Raw genomic sequence first — 16,199 nt, forward strand, 5'->3', positions numbered from 1 at the left:
AACAGGGTCAGCCAAAGTGGGCTCCTCGGCTATGACGAAGGCGACGGCGGGCCAAAGGACGAATCAGCGAGATTGGATTATTTTTCACTCAGCAGCAAAAAGCAGCAACCAGACTGAAGTGGGGCCATTTTTCTTCACTTTCACGGCAACAACGACAACCTCAGGAAAGTACATTCCGAATGTACACCCCATTTGTCCCCGCCCCTGCTCCATATCGCGCTGTCTTCCCTGACCCGTTGTAACCCCTGTCCAAAGCCACATGTACCATCTCTCGAGTCTTTCCCTCTGCATCCCAAGACCTTTGCATTTGTATCACCGTTTCGGTCGGCCCCTCCATCGCGCGCAAATTCCATTTTCGTACCACGATGTACTTGGATGAAGTTCATTCACCCGCTGGTTCATTTGGCCCACGAGTAACTGACCTTGGCCTGGCCCAAGATCGAGAACGCGGAAAAGAAACTAATGAGGCGCGGCACGACAAGAACAGATGCGAATACCGCGGCCGGACAGCGTCTCCTACGGCACACGGATATAGTGTACATAGTACGGTACGGCAACGGCCAAGCTGCCGACAGCGAATGGCAAGCGGCCGGCGAAAGGAATCAAGGTGCAAAAACGTCACTGATAAACATTCCCATGACATCTGTTTGCCCTGCCATGCCGTCACTCTGGAGCTCGTTGGTGTACTCGCTACCCCAATTCTTGGCCTCTCTGGAATGTGGTCGCAGTCCCGTTCATCCGTCTTGACTTGCTTCTTCGCTCTGAGAACGGGAGCATTCATGCACAAGTCAATTGACAGCATGTATCCGAGTATGCCTTGGTCCGACCACCCGCCCGTCCGTCCATCCACCACACACGACGACGGCCGATCAGGCAGGAGAAAGAGAACAGACTGGACTTGTCCGTCTGTTATCAGGTATCCGCCCGGAGACGAAGCTAACCCCCATGAAGACGGATGGATGTGCTCCTTCCAGGCCCCGGGACTACCGCTGCTGCTGCACTGGCTCAGGCTGCGAGTCTGCGACGACCCGACGCCTCCACATGTGAAGATTTGTACCTGGAGCCAGGTTCCCTACCTACTTGCCCGGCCTTTTCTTCTTCCTGCCTCGAGGTACTTCGTGTGCACAAGACAAAACGCTCCGTTTCTTCTCCACGGAGGCTGGACAACGTCCATCGCTCACGGCCGGAACAAGCCCAGAGGAGCCAGGACAGCACCGAACGGAGGAATCAGACGTCGCGAGAGCGTACGAAATATATTTCATTGGCAAGGACCTCGTCTCAGACCTTTGCAATGCGGTTTTCATCTCCTGCAGGGCTGCAGAAGCCAGAGACCCATGTATCGAACATTATGGCCGCTGAAAGGCACATGGCTGCCATTGGGTGATTGGAAAGTACCGACTTGGAGAGCTTCCGTCCAGCCGGCTCGGTTCCTGTCAATTCAGCAGCTCGCAGGATGCCAGTATAGCACCCTATAACTATGGCCGCTTGATCAGTCAGGCTACGTACCCGAGATGCCTGTGGCTGTGGAGCGGCGCCAAAGACGACGACGTCGGGACAGGTCCAACCCAACCATGGACCTTCCAGACTGTTTCACCGACCCCGCGACCCGGCCTCCAGGCAAAACTATGCTACCGGCAAGGTGCAGGAAAAGCCCCGCAACGGGCAAGGAGAATGGTTCGTTGCAAAATTAGCGGGCCATCGCGGGCTTCACCACAGCATCGAGCAGTGGCATGCGGCAACTACTGTTCAGATGTCAATTTTCCGCCGTTGTTGGATATGTCACTGCAAATACGGATAGTCCAGATAGAATACTATGTAAGTACCAGTCTCTTGTGCACTAACGTGCGCTACCTCGGGTCTGCGTCCCTCGTGGCACCCAATCATCAGGGGCAATTACAATATCACCAATTTTTCCTGGTCTGGAGACGTTGTTTTGGTACAATTTTATATCTCGCTCAAGCCTACAGGACCGGGGCCGGTGGCCGGGGGTGTCTCCTCCCGGTGGGGGGACCTTCTCCTGATGGAGAACCTACTAACTTAGGTGGTTGGGAGTCTGGGAGTCTGGGATGAGCCTACCCCTCTGTGGATAAATGGATTATGGATATGATATATCCAGATCCTTGCCCATTTTGGTGCTTCCGTCCGCGGTAGTGGGGCTCAAACTGCCTCGGAAAGCCTTCGGTCGCAAGCTGATCAGCTCGCAATTCCGGATTCGCCCTCGGTCGTTGCAGGAGATATGATAGGCGATACCCCCATCTCCCGAGCCAACGCCCGAGCTCGTCGCTTTTAACATCCTCACAATGCTGATTGCTCTGCGTTACTACAAAAAGCGGCCCCGCCCTATCGTGCCGGAAGGGTAAGAGATGACCTCCCCTAAGGACCGGTGCGGCGGCGCTTGCTCTCCTTTGCCTCGGCAATTCTGTGTAATCAACCTATTCACCCAAGTCATCGTTGGCCAGATGAACATCATCAGATGATGCTATCGTGGCATTTCTTGCGACCAAAATCGCCACCGACAGAATACTGACCCTTTCAAGCACATTTCTCACCGAGCAAGCGCCCTGTCAGGTTCCTTGGTATGCGGCTCCCATTGACGCTCGCGGTTGCATCTCCCTGTGGTGCTTATTTGCATGCCCGTGAACACTGTGCGATGATCTTGTGTACTGTTTTAGCACTGTTCTTTCAATGATCCTCCAATCACATCTGATCTCTTTTCCGCTTTCCTCTTTCCTCAGATTCTGGTGATTCCAAACTTTTAAGTGGGTCCGGGAGTACGGAGGCACTAATGCCCGTCCGTTGTGAGCGGTGAAGCAACTTTTTTGCGGTTCACCACCAGAATTCTGCCCCGCCATCGCCATCTCGAGCATCAATCTGGGATTCTGCCAAACCCGCCGTTCCCCTAATGACCCCGACACTTACGACGACTCACGGATTAAGGCTGTTTCATTCGTTTTATTCACCGGACTGGCAGAATGGGTGTCACCAACAAGAAGACCTTGACCAAGACGCGCAGGAAGACGAGGTATGGGATATTGCAAGAGCAAACACGATCAAACTCGACGCCGTTCTGTGGTCCTAACAAAGCATGCACAGGGATGTCGACCAGATCAAGGCTGACATGCGCTCGCCGCGCCATCTGCAACGCTTCACGGGATCAAAAGCAAAGGAGGATCTCCCGGGGTTGGGTCAGCATTATTGTATAGAATGCGCCAAATGGTTCGAGACCGAGGTCAGCCTAGTTGGCCACCGCAAGGGAAAGCCTCATAAGCGCAGGTTCGTCTTCTTATATATATTTCCGCCCCCGGCTGGTGCATGCTCATCTCGTGCGTTGCGGCTCCGCTAACACACCTCCAGAGTCAAGCAGCTGAAGGAGGAGCCTTACACCCAGAAAGAAGCAGAGGCTGTCGTTGGCATTCGTACAGACGATAAAGGCACCAACAAGGGCAGCGCCGAAAGGGCCCTTGACCAGGAGATCGAGATGGAGACCTGAGATGTGTTTGCCTCCTGCCCATAAGTTTACCGTGGCTCGAGAGTAGACAGTAGATGATACCCCTTCATGACTTAATGTACTGGTCTTTCTATCACCTCTTTCTCACCACCCCATCCTGAAGGGCCCTGGTCGGTAGTGCGGGACAGCTCACCATAGCTCGGGGCGCAAGTAAGCGACGATGTTGCTACAAAATTTTCACAGCGGGCATCCGTGGAGGCACTTTCACCGGATGCCACGGCCGCGTGGTCTGACGATACCGGTACCCCGGCCTCTTGTCGTCTCGGAGCCTCCGCGGCCTCCCGCGCGACTGCGGATTGTGCCGCCACGGGTGGAAGGTGCCGGCACGCGGGAGCCTCTCGTAGTAGCGCTGGGAGTCTTATATTTCGGGGTGGGCTTGGAGGAGGCGGGTGGATTCTCGACAAACGAAACATCCGTAGTCCTGTGAGCGATTAGCAGAGTGCTTCCAATGTTTTCGAAGCAGAAACTCAGAGTTGGGACAAGTACATGAACGTCGTCTCGCCGTCAAAATCATTACTAGGCTTTTCAAGCGCCCGAGCAATACCTGCGAATGTGCATGTCAGAAATAGCCGCCAAGACCGCTACCGGACATTTTTTGAGGATCGTACCTGACCCTGCGGCCGCGTTCATTTCTTCTTGCTGCTTGGCCCTTTGGAAGGACTCGGGGACGGGACCCTAGAGAGAACAACCGTCGATCAGCATGTACGGGCAAGTCAATCGTTATCTTCTCGAATATTTATACCTCTTGGAAATCGACGCAAAAGGCGTTCATGTTCAGCCCGTACATGAAACTCGCAAACGACTCGCTGAAGCGAGCCAGGCTCTCGTGCATCAGCTGAAAGTGCATCATATTGGCCTCGAGGTCGGCCATGGCGTCCGAGAGCTCGGCAAAGGCCGGCTCAAAGGTGTTGAGGGGGAAGGACTCGCTGCCGTGGACGCTGTCCCTGGCGGATTCGCGAAAAGAGGATCGCGAGGAAGGGCGTAGCGGTGTCGTTGGGCGCATGGGCGTGGTGGGACGGGAGTTGCGCGTGCGCGAGGCCGATCGCTTGTCGCTGGAGTCGTAGTTGGCCATGATGGGCGGTGAATTGGGTTGGTTACTAAGGTATGCTTTGGAAATTCGGCGAGGGAGAGGTCGCAAGGTCGTCAATGTCGGTCGCAGCTCTTTGTGTAACGCGGGGGGTCCCAAGTGGTTGCGGGGTTTGGGAGTGAAGTGGATGGAGCAGTGGTTGTTGGTCGACAGAAGTTCTGTCGCATGGAAGTATGTCAACATCAACAAACGGCTTTGGTGGCCCATCGTCGAGCTAAGGTGCCTTGCCCAGGGTACCAGGTACCATACAAGGCACCTTACGCTTGGACTGTACATAGCAGGTCGATTTTTCCTCCTCTCTCTCTCTATTTTTGGCGGGGTTTGAAAGGCATGGCCCCGCACTTAGCTTTCCCTCCAAAACTGCAGTATCGCACGCGCAGGTGCTCTAACTATTGCCCGTCATCTCGTAATTAAAAGATCCCGGTGGACAGGTAGTCATCAGGCGGGGATGATGCACTATTGGAGTTTCCTCAGGGCCATTCCAGGTGCTTGGCCTGGTTCATCGAGGGCGCCGTGAGGCTTTTCGCGCTCGCTCAACTTGGGAGGGGCACGTACCTACGCGTTACCTTAGTACCTAAGGTAGTTAGGTACCTTTGACATCTGCCTCATCGCATCCGACGAGTGGTCGCGTGGTCATTTTCTGATCGGTATGACTTTGGGTGGATCCGCTGTAAGGTACTCGAACTCATACATGCTTCTGCTTCGCAACCACCACTAACGGATTTGAATACGACGTATTGCGCTCGTTTCCCACAGCGTTTCCATCTTCAATCTTTGGCAAACCTGAACGACCAACAGGCAACACGGTCCCTTTCACTACAAAACGTTCCGCGCATCCCCCCCGCCCAAAACAGCATCCCACCTAAACCTGGCCCTCCTGGTGCTGGTCCCGTCTCCTGCAAGCTGCTTCCCTCCCACCACACCTTCACGATAGCTCGCCAGTCCAACCCCAAGGTATCCGTACATTGGACAAATCCCCAGCTGACACCCAATTACTACAACAAAAGACACCTACCAAGGTACCTAGGCACCCAAGTTAGTCTTGGTAGCTGTGCCAGTCCGGAACGCTCGGAAATTGAGCAGCGCCTTGCGCCTACCAGCTCCCTTGGACAGCCTCCTACAGTGCTCAATCCTCGCGTGAGCGCTTATTGTCGCTGAAGTATCGTCCACCTCCTCCTCGGCCGCGTCTAAGCCTCCCTCCACCCCCGACTTTCCTCTTTACCTTACTCATAGCTCCGTCCGCAACGCTGCCCCTCCAACACTAACTCACTCACTCATTACCCACGCAATAAGCCCGGTCTCACTAAGGTAGTCCATCCGTCATCCTTTACCTTGCTTCCACCGTCCTTCCGACTTCGTTTTCCTTGTCTCTGCGTTGTCATGCCTTCGCCGCCAACCGCATAGACGTTAGTCCGTAAACTCTACCTCAGCCGCGCAACCAAAGTAGGTACCTACCTAGTCTTTCCCGAATCCTCGACCCCGCCATACCTACCTTACCTTACTTCCCCTCCGGCGCATGTCAGCCCTCCAGTCTGTCCCTCCCTCACCTCAACCTCCGGCGCAAGGCATCCTCCGGCCATCCGCGCATCAGTCCTCTGAATCCTTGTCATAATGTCAATTTCCCTCTCCAATCCGCTGCCCTTTGCCAACACTTTTCACTTTGGGATGACCCTGCTGACCCTTTCTCAGCACCACCAAACTCGTCAAGAGCGTTGACTGACGTCGTCGACTGATGCCGGTCAGTTTGAAACCACAGACCTCGGCTTTGCCTCGAATTTTCACGTTTCCACAGAGGCCTTTCCAATCCACTTCGGGGAGCCGCCTTGCGCAATTGCCATTGACTTCGCGATTCGGACGTCAACACCTAGCCAGACCCTGCCTCCGGAAGTTCTACTCTCCCTCCAAATCGTCAAATTACAGACGCTTCCAACCACTCGTATCACCACATTCACCGGGCTTCCCCAACCTCAAGACCCCACGTGTGCTCCTTGAGTCTCGATTTGACATCGTCCTCTGCTCTGTCGCCCTTGCTCTTGCGTGCGCCTACGGCTTGCTATATCAGCAAATCACCGCTTCCAACCCTACCCCTCAGCCAGATACTGAAATTCCAAAACTTCGCCCATTAGACACAATGGCAACGGACACACCCCCTGGGAGACCGGGTAACCTCACACCGGAGCAAGAAGAGAAGTTGCGCCAACTGTGGAATCTCATTCTGTCCCTGGGAGAGGAGAACAACACCGCCGCTGCAGACAGCGCGTCCGCTAGCATAGCCCCGAGCGAGACATCGGCTGCAGTGAAAGGGGAGAAGCCTAAGAAGAAGCGTACTTCGCTCTTCAGCCGCAAGGATAAGAAAGACGGCGCATCGTCGTCGACCGCCGTTCCAGCTGGCATCAAAGAAGACGCCGACGACAAGTATGGTCAAACCCAACAGTTCAAGGAGGCTCTGGCCAATCAGAGTCCCGAAGCCTTGCGCGCTACGATATGGTCCATGGTCAAGCATGATCACCCTGATGCTCTGGCCCTACGGTTCCTGAGAGCCCGGAAGTGGGACGTTGAAAAGGCCTTCGTCATGATGATCTCCACGATGCACTGGAGATTAACGGAGATGAAGGTTGACGACGAAATCATGAAAAGCGGCGAGGCTGGTGCTTTGGAAGCTGCACAAAACTCCGACCCAAAGATCAAGCAGCTGGGAGAGGACTTCATGACCCAGGCCCGGTCAGGTAAAACTTTTATTCATGGCCTCGACAAGGGAGGACGCCCCATCTGCCAGGTCCGGGTGCGTATGCACAGGCAAGGGGAGCAGTGCGAGGAGAGTCTTGAGAAGTATACTGTCTTCTTGATCGAAACAGCTCGCATGGTTCTGGCTCCTCCTGTTGATACTGCTGTAAGTTTGACCGTGTACTGATGGACTGGCTCGTACTAAGAAGACGTAGACGATTGTGTTCGACATGACCGGCTTTTCACTGGCAAACATGGTCAGTCACCCTGTTGTGGCGACACTCGATGAACGTTTTTCTTAACATCGCACTAGGATTACACCCCGGTGAAATTTATGATCAAATGCTTCGAAGCAAACTACCCAGAATCTCTTGGTGCCGTCCTGGTGCACAAGGCCCCTTGGGTCTTCCAGGGTTTGTTTATCCCGAGGCTGGTTTGTCAAGTAACACAGCTAAACGACTTTTAGGTATCTGGAAGATTATCAAGGGATGGCTGGATCCGGTTGTAGCTGCCAAGGTCCATTTCACCAACAACGTCAAAGAAATGTCAGAATTCATTGAGCCAAGCCATATCCTCAAGGAGCTCGACGGCCAGGAGGATTGGGACTACAAGTACCTGGAGCCAGTCGCCGGGGAAAATGACAAGATGAAGGATACGAAAACGAGAGACGTGCTGCTTGCTGGCAGGGAAGACCTCATCCACGAGTACGAGGAGACAACCCTGCAGTGGATCAAAGAGGCTGGAACAGACAAGGAGGCGGCCATAAAGGCACAGCGCGAGGACATTGCTCGCAAACTCAGGGATGACTACTGGAAGCTCGACCCTTACCTCAGAGCAAAGTGCGTGCTCGATCGGACAGGCGTTATCCAGGATGGTGGCAAGATTGATATGTACTCGAAGGGGCTGCCCGCTCCCGCCGCTCCTACTCCCGCTCCCGCTCCCGCTCCCAACCCCGCTCCCGCGCTCACCAACGGAGCACCCGCGGTCGAGACGTCGGCCGATGATGTAGACTAGAACCCGGTACAACCGGAATTAGAATCACGAGGGACGTACACGCAGGTTATGAGAACAACTTGGGGGGGTGCGGGGTTGCAAGAGCCAGGGACGTTGAATTACGGGAACTGATGTTCCTGCTATCGAGTAAAGGGCGGGGGTGTCAAAAACACCACAATTGGTTTCTCTACATCTTGGACTTGATATCCTCAAAGAGTGCCTTGAGCTTGTCCATATCGGTCGCTTGCTGGGGCCAGCCGACACCGAGACCCTCGGTCTCATTTGGCTTGGGGATCTCAGATGGGTGTCAGTACGAGAGCCTGAGGCGCTGGTGAGAAGTTTTACCATGTGAAAGTGAACCTATGATAATTAGCCGTTTTGAACAGTGGATGAATAAACGAATAACACTGACGTGGTCGACGAGTTGGTGGGCGATGCGGCCGTTGTTCTGGAGAATGTTGTAATCGGTGGCGCCGGTTGCGGCAACGAGCTTTTTCACAACAGGCTGAAAACATAGGTTAGAGAGAAAAACAGGATGTGAGACATTGAATGAGACTGACGAGGATCTCGCTGAGCTGGTCATCGGGGATATCCGACAACTTGGCGCCGTGGTGCTTGGGGATGACGAGCTGCGGGGACAATGTAAGTCTACGGCCGAACCCGAATTACAGGATGTAAGATAAGTCTTACAGCATGGCCGCGGCTGAGAGGGTTGATGTCAAGAAATGCAAGCGTCTTCTCGCTCTCAAAGAGCTTAAAACAGGGAATCTCGCCTAGGAAGATTGTGAGTTGAATCTGCGGTTGGAGGGGTTCGGAGATATCTTGGGGTTGGATCAAACGAGAGGAACGGGCGAAGGTGCGGTGGGGGGGGGGGCGTGGGCGGCGCGCCGCCCGGGCGGCGACGCAGGACGGGGGGGGGGGGGGGGGGGGGGGGGGGTGGGGGGGCGGGGGGGGGGGGGGGGGGGGGGGGGGGGGGGGGGGGGGGGGGGGGGGGGGACAACAAACCCTTGATGATCTTGCAAAAGATGCATGAGGCTAGATTGGACGTCATGATGGCGAATATGCGCTTCCTTAATTTGAAGATTGGAATAATAGACAAAATGAGAATTGTCGTGCAACTGCAATGGGGAGAAGTAAAGTCGATCAAATTGCGCAAAGGGAGGGTTGAAGAGATGCGGAGGGCATTTGTAGTGGGCGTGGATACGGAAGTTGAGGAGGCTTGTGTGGGGTCTGTGGGGTCAATAAACCGTCTAGTTAAAGGCAAGGTACTTAAAGACCAAAATTTAGTACAAACGCTGGAGTGGGACCTCCTATCGAACTCACCTCTTGCCTTTTACCAGATGTGACCGTTGGATGGCCCAACAGACTCCATTCCATCAATCTTTGGCAATACTTCATCTGGAGCACCCAGGTTCGAATTTTTGATCCAGAAGTTTTTGTACCTTCAGTCAATCGGGTCCACTTGTTTTTGGTCTCCGCGACGGTTTTCTCGTCGTGCAATGCCCCCAATGTAGCGCAGAAATGAGTTGCGCATAAGGTTGCTGTGCTGCGCGCGGCATCGTTCCGCAGGAGCCCAGCCAACAGAAGCAATGGCGGCGCGGCGCAGCGCGCACGACGGGGCTGCTGCTGCGACGGAGCTGCACGGGTGACCTACCTACTACGTAGAGCGTCTGGAGACCTAATCCCTGGCACCTTCGTCGTCATAAGGTACCCCTCCTTTTGCCGCAGTGTTAGATCTTTTATCCCAAGCCACCCCACCTGGTGAGGGCAGAGTAGTGAAGGACAGAAATCTGACCGAGTCTCTCCTCTCGGCACTTGCAAGCAAGACAGTCAGTCAGTCAGATCAACAAAGCGTTGTGCGCCGCCGCTTATTTCTTCATTGAATGACATTCTTCTCTATTTGCCGCATCTTTTCTTGTGATACCCAGCCGTTCGCGCCCTGATCCATTACGCCTTACCAAGTCTATAACGGTACAAATAGTAAACTCATCGTCCCGTCTGCTGCTTCATCCCCATTCATCCTTACAAGAGCATCAACGAAGAGCCCATTCACGAAAAGAGGGCAGTTCATCCTATCGAAGCAACCCTTCTCCATCCGGCAAACCCCAGACCCAAGGGAAACCATGACCCGGTACAAAAGCACACCGCTCTACGGCGGCGCTCTGGTCAGTGACTTGCCTGACAAGTTCGCCGACGTCAGGTGGGTACTCTCTCACATCCTCCCTCTCTCTCTCTTTCTTTCTCTTTCTTAACCCCTCGCTTTCTCGCTCTCAGCAGCCTCTTCCTCGGAGTGCCGTAGGCTGACGTGCGAGGCCCCCTCCCGCGACATAGCAAACTCCGTGAGGTACCCGACAACCAGGAAGTCTGGATCGACTCGGACGGCTTCACGAGCATCATCTTTGACATCACGGAGCGCGTCGGTCCCGCGGGGAGTAGCCCCGAGATTGACGGCCGCGCCTTGACAACGCATCTCGAGGAACTCGTCGGCGAGGACGTGGATACTGTCAAGGTGTGGAACACGACCGAGACCTCATTCTCGAGACTCAGGTACGTGCACAGCGTTTCTGTTCTATGGGCTGCGCACTATGGCACATCAAGTTCATGCCTTCGTCTAGAGCTAGGAGCAAATACAATACCCGCTAACACGGGAGACTCAAAAACAACAGCACAGATATCCCAGCCTATACCCTCATCGCAACGCAGACCCCGCGCGTCTCAAAATCCTCCCGCTCCTCGTCTTCCTCGGCGCCTGACTTCACGGCCATCATTCTCACCCTCGTCCGCCTCGAGAAGGAGTCGACAGATATTTTGGTTACAATCAACGTGCCGCACATCAAGGGCGAGTACGACGAGGCTGACGTCGACCTGGAACTGGGCAAGCAGGGGAAGCTAATTGGCGACGCCGTCGAGTACGCCGCGCGCATCTGGGAGACGTTCAAGGTCAAGGACTGGACGCTGTTCCAGGAGGTTTGAGAGGTTCGGAGGAGAGAGTGGTTCGGTCATAAAAAAAAGGGGGATCAAAAAAGGGGGATCAAGATTGAACGCGGGTGTTCTTCAGTATGGGAATGGATGGAATTATGAATAATGAGGAGACACACATCTATTGCACGAGAAGTAGTTGACAGATTGGGTGCTTCCCCTTTCCGCCATGGGACGGGTGTTCGGGCGGCTGGGGACGCTGACGCGGGGGAGGGTGGTGCAGTCGATAACGATACGAGATGAAGTCACGCCATTCCCTAGCTCTTTCGGCTTACAGGTTGTACTAATTGTGCCGATAATTGAAGTTTCAAAAGTGAGAGTGTGATTTCCTACATCTAGACGTTCTCAATACGGTTCCTGTACTTGGGCAAACGCTATGTTGATGTTCCGAGCTACCTACTGCTATAGGAGAGTATTATTACCCATCCATGATTGATTTCTATGCTGCGTGTACCTACTTGAAATTCCCCAGCCTGTCCAGCAACCTCAAGTCTCGTACCAAATAGGCATTTTGAGTAGAAACATCACCCTTTAGTGACCATCTTGCGCAAGAAAGTATTTCACTTCCGACCTCTCGAGTAGGCATCCTCGACCTTTAATGATCTGGCCCGCGCATGCCTACTACAAAGTCCATCTTCCTAGCGTATTTGGTCCATTTTGTTGATTTGAGTGACATTGCTTTACATGATTTGATGGTTACCAAACTTCATGTAGTATGCATCGAGCTTCATGCGGAAAGACCGTCAACGAGACATTCGATATAGAAAAACAATGCGCGCAGACACAATCATACATCAATAGCTAAAATCCGAGCAGGCGGCCTGTACGGTTCGCTCTCACTCATTCACACTGATCTCGACCCCTCATTCATGATAAATTACAACTGTGACGTTGATTATGATGCTGGCATTCCAAACCACCGGGTATGGGCTGAGCAGCACACTAGGGGGCGATGTCTAAACTTCAAGCGACGAAGCGACACTACATGTGTCCCGCTTGGCCTGGCTTTGATGCCAGTTCCAAGCCTCCACGTTTTATAACGTCAGATTTACCAACCGAGAGCCGATCTTATTCACGTCCGTCTCCGAGTCGGGCGTGGCTCGGGTACTACCACCTCGTTTTGCCCACCGCTCTGCAATAATCTTCATCACCTCCTTCTGCGGGCTCCCGGGGTACTCCTTCTTGACTACTTTCATCTGCTCCTTGAAGAACTGTTGATACTCGGACGGCTTCCCGGCGGCCCTGGGTGTCGGCTTCGTCTGCTTCAACTGCGCCTTGCAGGAGCCGCACCGATGGCGCTCCGGGTTAATGCTCTTGGAGTGGCGCTTGTACTCGAGCCCGCACTCGGTGCAATCCCAAATGTACTTGAAATCAATTTCGTACGAGTGTTTCGTCGTCACCTCGATGCCTCGGTCCCCGAACCGCTGCGAGCACTTGGCCGCCCAGCCCTTGAATTCTTTGCCGTGCGGATTCCCAGTGATGCCGTTGACCATAAAGTTGGCCAGATGGCAGAACTCATGCGCGACGACATTGAGGAGGCGATTTTCGTCGTCGATGACCTTTTCCGCGAGCTCAATGGAAGCAAAGTGCCTGTGCGTGACTGCTTTCTCGGACCCGTCTGCGTGCTTGCTGCGGATGGTTTCGCGTCTCCAGTTCGCCCTACCTGCTGTGGTGTTGAGTTTGGCCGACCACTGGATTTTGATTCCTCCTGTGGACTCTGCGAGGGCCTCTAGCTTGCCCTGAGTGATGGTTTCGTCGAGTTCCCGGAGGAAGGTCTGGGCGACGTCATGTTTTCTCTGCTCGAACGCCTTCTTGCTTTCCTTTCGATTCACTGTCGCTGTTTTATGTTCCTTTGCCTTGTGATTTTTTGCCGGACTCTTCTGGACCGGAGGCAATACCAGTTTTTTAGGGGAGTGCTCCTCGTTCCACTCATCCACAAACTCCTTACTCCAAAACATGTCCATACCAGGTCCATGAGGTGTCTTTGGGATGCTTGGGAGCTTCTTGGGAGACACCAGTGATTTGCTGGATGTTTTCAGTGGCGTCAATGGCGGGGTTCTTGGCGGCACGTCATCGTTGCTGGTTTTATTTTGCTTCTTTGGTATTTCAGTGGTACTGCGATCTCGGGGTCAGCATGGCCACAACGTCAGTTACGAGATGACTATTACATGTCTAGCCGGCGAAGAGCATCTGCCATGTCGTCAGTCAGATCAACGATCGCTGACTTTGGCCGTGTCGTCTTCTTCCCAGTCACCCACTCGGCGTTCCGCTCCTTCGTCTTGGTCACCTTTCGAGACCTGATTTGGCTGGATGGCCCGAGTTTTGGGAAGTCGATTCCTGGTGCAGGTTCTTTGACTGGCTGGTGATCCTTTTGCCTTGGTGCCATCGCCTCTTGACTGCGGCCCGGTACTGGACCGCGAACTCTTAAAGCCGGTTCTTCGTGCCCAAGGAGTGTCGGGGTGCCATCGTCCTCGAAGTCTGAGGTAGAATCACCGAAGAATTCGGAAATATCGGCTTCGGTAATCTCAGTCTGCTCGTTTGTGCTATCGTCTGATTCCTCCTCTGACCTCTGCGATGAATTCTCCGGCGGCGTTGTGTCCCGACTTCTAGCGCGTAGCTCCCTAACGCCCACACGGGGCATCTTTTTGGTTTGAATAGGGACATCGAAAAGATTCTGCCCCTCATTCCTTGAAAAGGCCCCGAATGGCCTCAACAAGGGGTTATCTGCCTTTGCACCAAGCTTCCGACGTCGCACAGCTGGCGGCGGCGTCTTAACGGCTGACTTCCCGATCCTGGAATCTTTCAAGTTTGAAGCGTTCCATTGAAGAGCTTCCTCCTCAAGCTGTCTCGAGGGCGAAGCATCATCGTCACTATCAATGCTAGTAGTCGCTGTTTGTGCAGGTGCTCTGGCGGGCTGGCAAATTTGTTTACTTCTCTGCAGGATAACATCTAGGTCGGGAAATTCGTCCTCACTAGACGAGGCGAACTCGATGTATCCGGCCATTTGGTGATGACTGCTATTGCCGCTTGTCGTTGGACGTCCGTCTCTCTCTTCAAGTCTCGTGGGCTTGGATGTGGTTCGACTTTGCACGCAGTTGTTGCAGAGCCACAATGTAAGTCGGTCCGCGACTTCCTCGTTGCGAGGGGCAACCTTTCGGCTAGGAGTGGGTGGATTGGGCTTTCTGGAAAATTGCCCAATCAAGCTTGCGGATGGCGGCAAAACACGTGACATTACCAGAGGTCGCTTAGACAATTGCCTACCCAGGTGCCTCAGGGGAGGTAAGGAGTAAAGGCTTGATAGAATTCAAAGAATCCACACCCCCAGAGCCTCCGTGACTACCTCCGTATGCAAGCTTTGGATTATACATGATACTCACAATTTTTTCATAAGGCCCTTGGGAGCAAAGCCTGCCGTCCGAGTATCAACTGCCAGAATTCTGGAAGAGGAGCATTCAGATCACTGTTCGGACCAAGAATGGCCGTTCGAGGCTAGCCCCCGCCCGCTGACAAGCCCCAGGTACCCCTGCAAAGCTGAAGCTTGATTCATTCGAGAATCGGCAATGCACAGCCCTGAACGAAGCGTCGGGATACGTGACCAAGCAACCGTCTGCCGCCCTTGAGAAGTTGAGCACACTGACCTTGAAAAGCCAGCGTCGCGAGAAACACTGCCGTGGAGTCTTACATGTTGCCATTTGGTCTAGACAGTCAAGATCCAACAGGATGTACTGTTATGTAGCGGTAGATCAGGAACGGGGAATCGGTGTCAAAACACCGCACCGCTGCTCAGCAGGCAATCGGCACGCACGGAAATTTGACCCCTCTGCCTAAAGATGAGGTGCTGTGTCACTGAGAGGGCGCGCTTCCAGAGGGGCCCAGCCAAATGGAAACGCGCATCAGAAAACACACTCGCTCCAGCTCAAGGAGTGCTAACTTGCTAAGATGAGACCCGCACCTGCCAACGCAGGTCGCCAGCGTCCCGAGACCCCTCTCCTCACACTGGAGCGACAAGCCTACGGATGGTCTCCAGCCTGGAGACCAGGGAAAGCAAAAGGATGGGGGGATTGCCGCCCGACCAGGGAGAAAGGCCGCGCGCGGGAAAGCACAATAGCAACGGTAGGACCGGGGTCTCTCCTGCGACCTGCCCTGGTAAGTGCCGGACAATCTTATTCTCAGTTGCCGCATCAAGGCTCTCCAAGCAAAGAAAGAATATCGACTATCGCCGGCACGATGCTGACAACGGCACGGTCCTAGTATCGCGAGACAAAGAACAGGAAATAGACGGATTGTATGGTCTGTGTCTTATCTCGCCCCTGTCTGCAGCGGCGGAACAAAGGAAAGAACCACTGGAAGCCCGTTGCCAAAAAGAAATTCTGGCTTGGGACGGGCATCGAACCGTTGTCCGCTGCGCCACGAAAGCCACCCAGCGGTGGAGGGCGGCGGGCGGCGGGCCTTAGAGAGGGATCTAGCATGAAACCGTAGCCCCCGGGCGTCGAAGCTGGTGCTGTTGGCTGCCGCTCGTGACTTGGAAAGCTGGCAGATTACGAAACGTTTAGGACTCAAAGCTACCATTGAAGATTCGCCGTCAGCTAGTCGAAGTGACGCGAGGGTAACAATTTCAGAGGCAGCCCGAGTGAACACCCTGTCGAGTAGTTATATAGTCTAAAGACTTGTAATACTCGGATATGTGAAAGACCTATGGAGTATGGCGAAGGGAAATGCAACGGAACGCCACCCTCCGATCGAGATTGTTGAGCAACTCGGAATCCGGCTATGCAGTGGATGCTGGCTAGGCAGTGAATCTCTGGCTGTCATTGGTGTATTGCGCTATCGCTCGCAAAGGGCAAACTCGGCTTACTCTACTCGCTTGGCATGCCGGGAAATGCCATGGCATGGACCGGTATTCCCAAC

The 16,199-nt window shown here is 54.1% G+C and overlaps 7 protein-coding genes across 7 annotated transcripts; 4 read left to right on the top strand and 3 right to left on the bottom strand.

Moving 5' to 3' along the window:
- Positions 1-716: 716 nt before the first annotated feature.
- CORC01_06167 (uncharacterized protein) lies at positions 717-1,475 on the top strand (the record flags this gene model as incomplete). Its single annotated transcript, XM_022617809.1, has 1 exon — positions 717-1,475. One exon carries the CDS (start codon positions 717-719, stop codon positions 1,473-1,475), a length of 759 nt encoding a protein of 252 aa, XP_022475695.1.
- A 1,497-nt stretch (positions 1,476-2,972) lies between these two features.
- Positions 2,973-3,490, top strand: CORC01_06168 (zinc finger protein; the record flags this gene model as incomplete). Its single annotated transcript, XM_022617810.1, has 3 exons — positions 2,973-3,022; positions 3,094-3,273; positions 3,355-3,490. The coding sequence occupies 3 exons, from the start codon at positions 2,973-2,975 to the stop codon at positions 3,488-3,490; spliced, it is 366 nt and encodes a 121-aa protein (XP_022475696.1).
- A 222-nt stretch (positions 3,491-3,712) lies between these two features.
- CORC01_06169 (DASH complex subunit Dam1) lies at positions 3,713-4,580 on the bottom strand (the record flags this gene model as incomplete). The annotated part of the gene is made up of 4 exons (XM_022617811.1): positions 3,713-3,929; positions 3,995-4,052; positions 4,117-4,183; positions 4,251-4,580. The coding sequence occupies 4 exons, from the start codon at positions 4,578-4,580 to the stop codon at positions 3,713-3,715; spliced, it is 672 nt and encodes a 223-aa protein (XP_022475697.1).
- Positions 4,581-6,327: 1,747 nt separating this feature from the next.
- CORC01_06170 (CRAL/TRIO domain-containing protein) lies at positions 6,328-8,333 on the top strand (the record flags this gene model as incomplete). Its single annotated transcript, XM_022617812.1, has 4 exons — positions 6,328-7,485; positions 7,535-7,576; positions 7,633-7,732; positions 7,786-8,333. 4 exons carry the CDS (start codon positions 6,328-6,330, stop codon positions 8,331-8,333), a joined length of 1,848 nt encoding a protein of 615 aa, XP_022475698.1.
- A 166-nt stretch (positions 8,334-8,499) lies between these two features.
- CORC01_06171 (HIT domain-containing protein) lies at positions 8,500-9,363 on the bottom strand (the record flags this gene model as incomplete). Its single annotated transcript, XM_022617813.1, has 6 exons — positions 8,500-8,607; positions 8,658-8,672; positions 8,725-8,817; positions 8,873-8,941; positions 9,003-9,085; positions 9,318-9,363. 6 exons carry the CDS (start codon positions 9,361-9,363, stop codon positions 8,500-8,502), a joined length of 414 nt encoding a protein of 137 aa, XP_022475699.1.
- Positions 9,364-10,435: 1,072 nt separating this feature from the next.
- Positions 10,436-11,285, top strand: CORC01_06172 (ran-interacting Mog1 protein; the record flags this gene model as incomplete). The annotated part of the gene is made up of 3 exons (XM_022617814.1): positions 10,436-10,512; positions 10,644-10,859; positions 10,979-11,285. 3 exons carry the CDS (start codon positions 10,436-10,438, stop codon positions 11,283-11,285), a joined length of 600 nt encoding a protein of 199 aa, XP_022475700.1.
- Positions 11,286-12,325: 1,040 nt separating this feature from the next.
- On the bottom strand, positions 12,326-14,295 carry CORC01_06173 (uncharacterized protein; the record flags this gene model as incomplete). Its single annotated transcript, XM_022617815.1, has 2 exons — positions 12,326-13,406; positions 13,460-14,295. 2 exons carry the CDS (start codon positions 14,293-14,295, stop codon positions 12,326-12,328), a joined length of 1,917 nt encoding a protein of 638 aa, XP_022475701.1.
- Positions 14,296-16,199: the final 1,904 nt, after the last annotated feature.

The sequence above is a fragment of the Colletotrichum orchidophilum genome, assembly GCF_001831195.1.
Source record: "Colletotrichum orchidophilum strain IMI 309357 chromosome Unknown Scaffold_45.1, whole genome shotgun sequence".
Taxonomy (NCBI): Eukaryota; Fungi; Ascomycota; class Sordariomycetes; order Glomerellales; family Glomerellaceae; genus Colletotrichum; species Colletotrichum orchidophilum.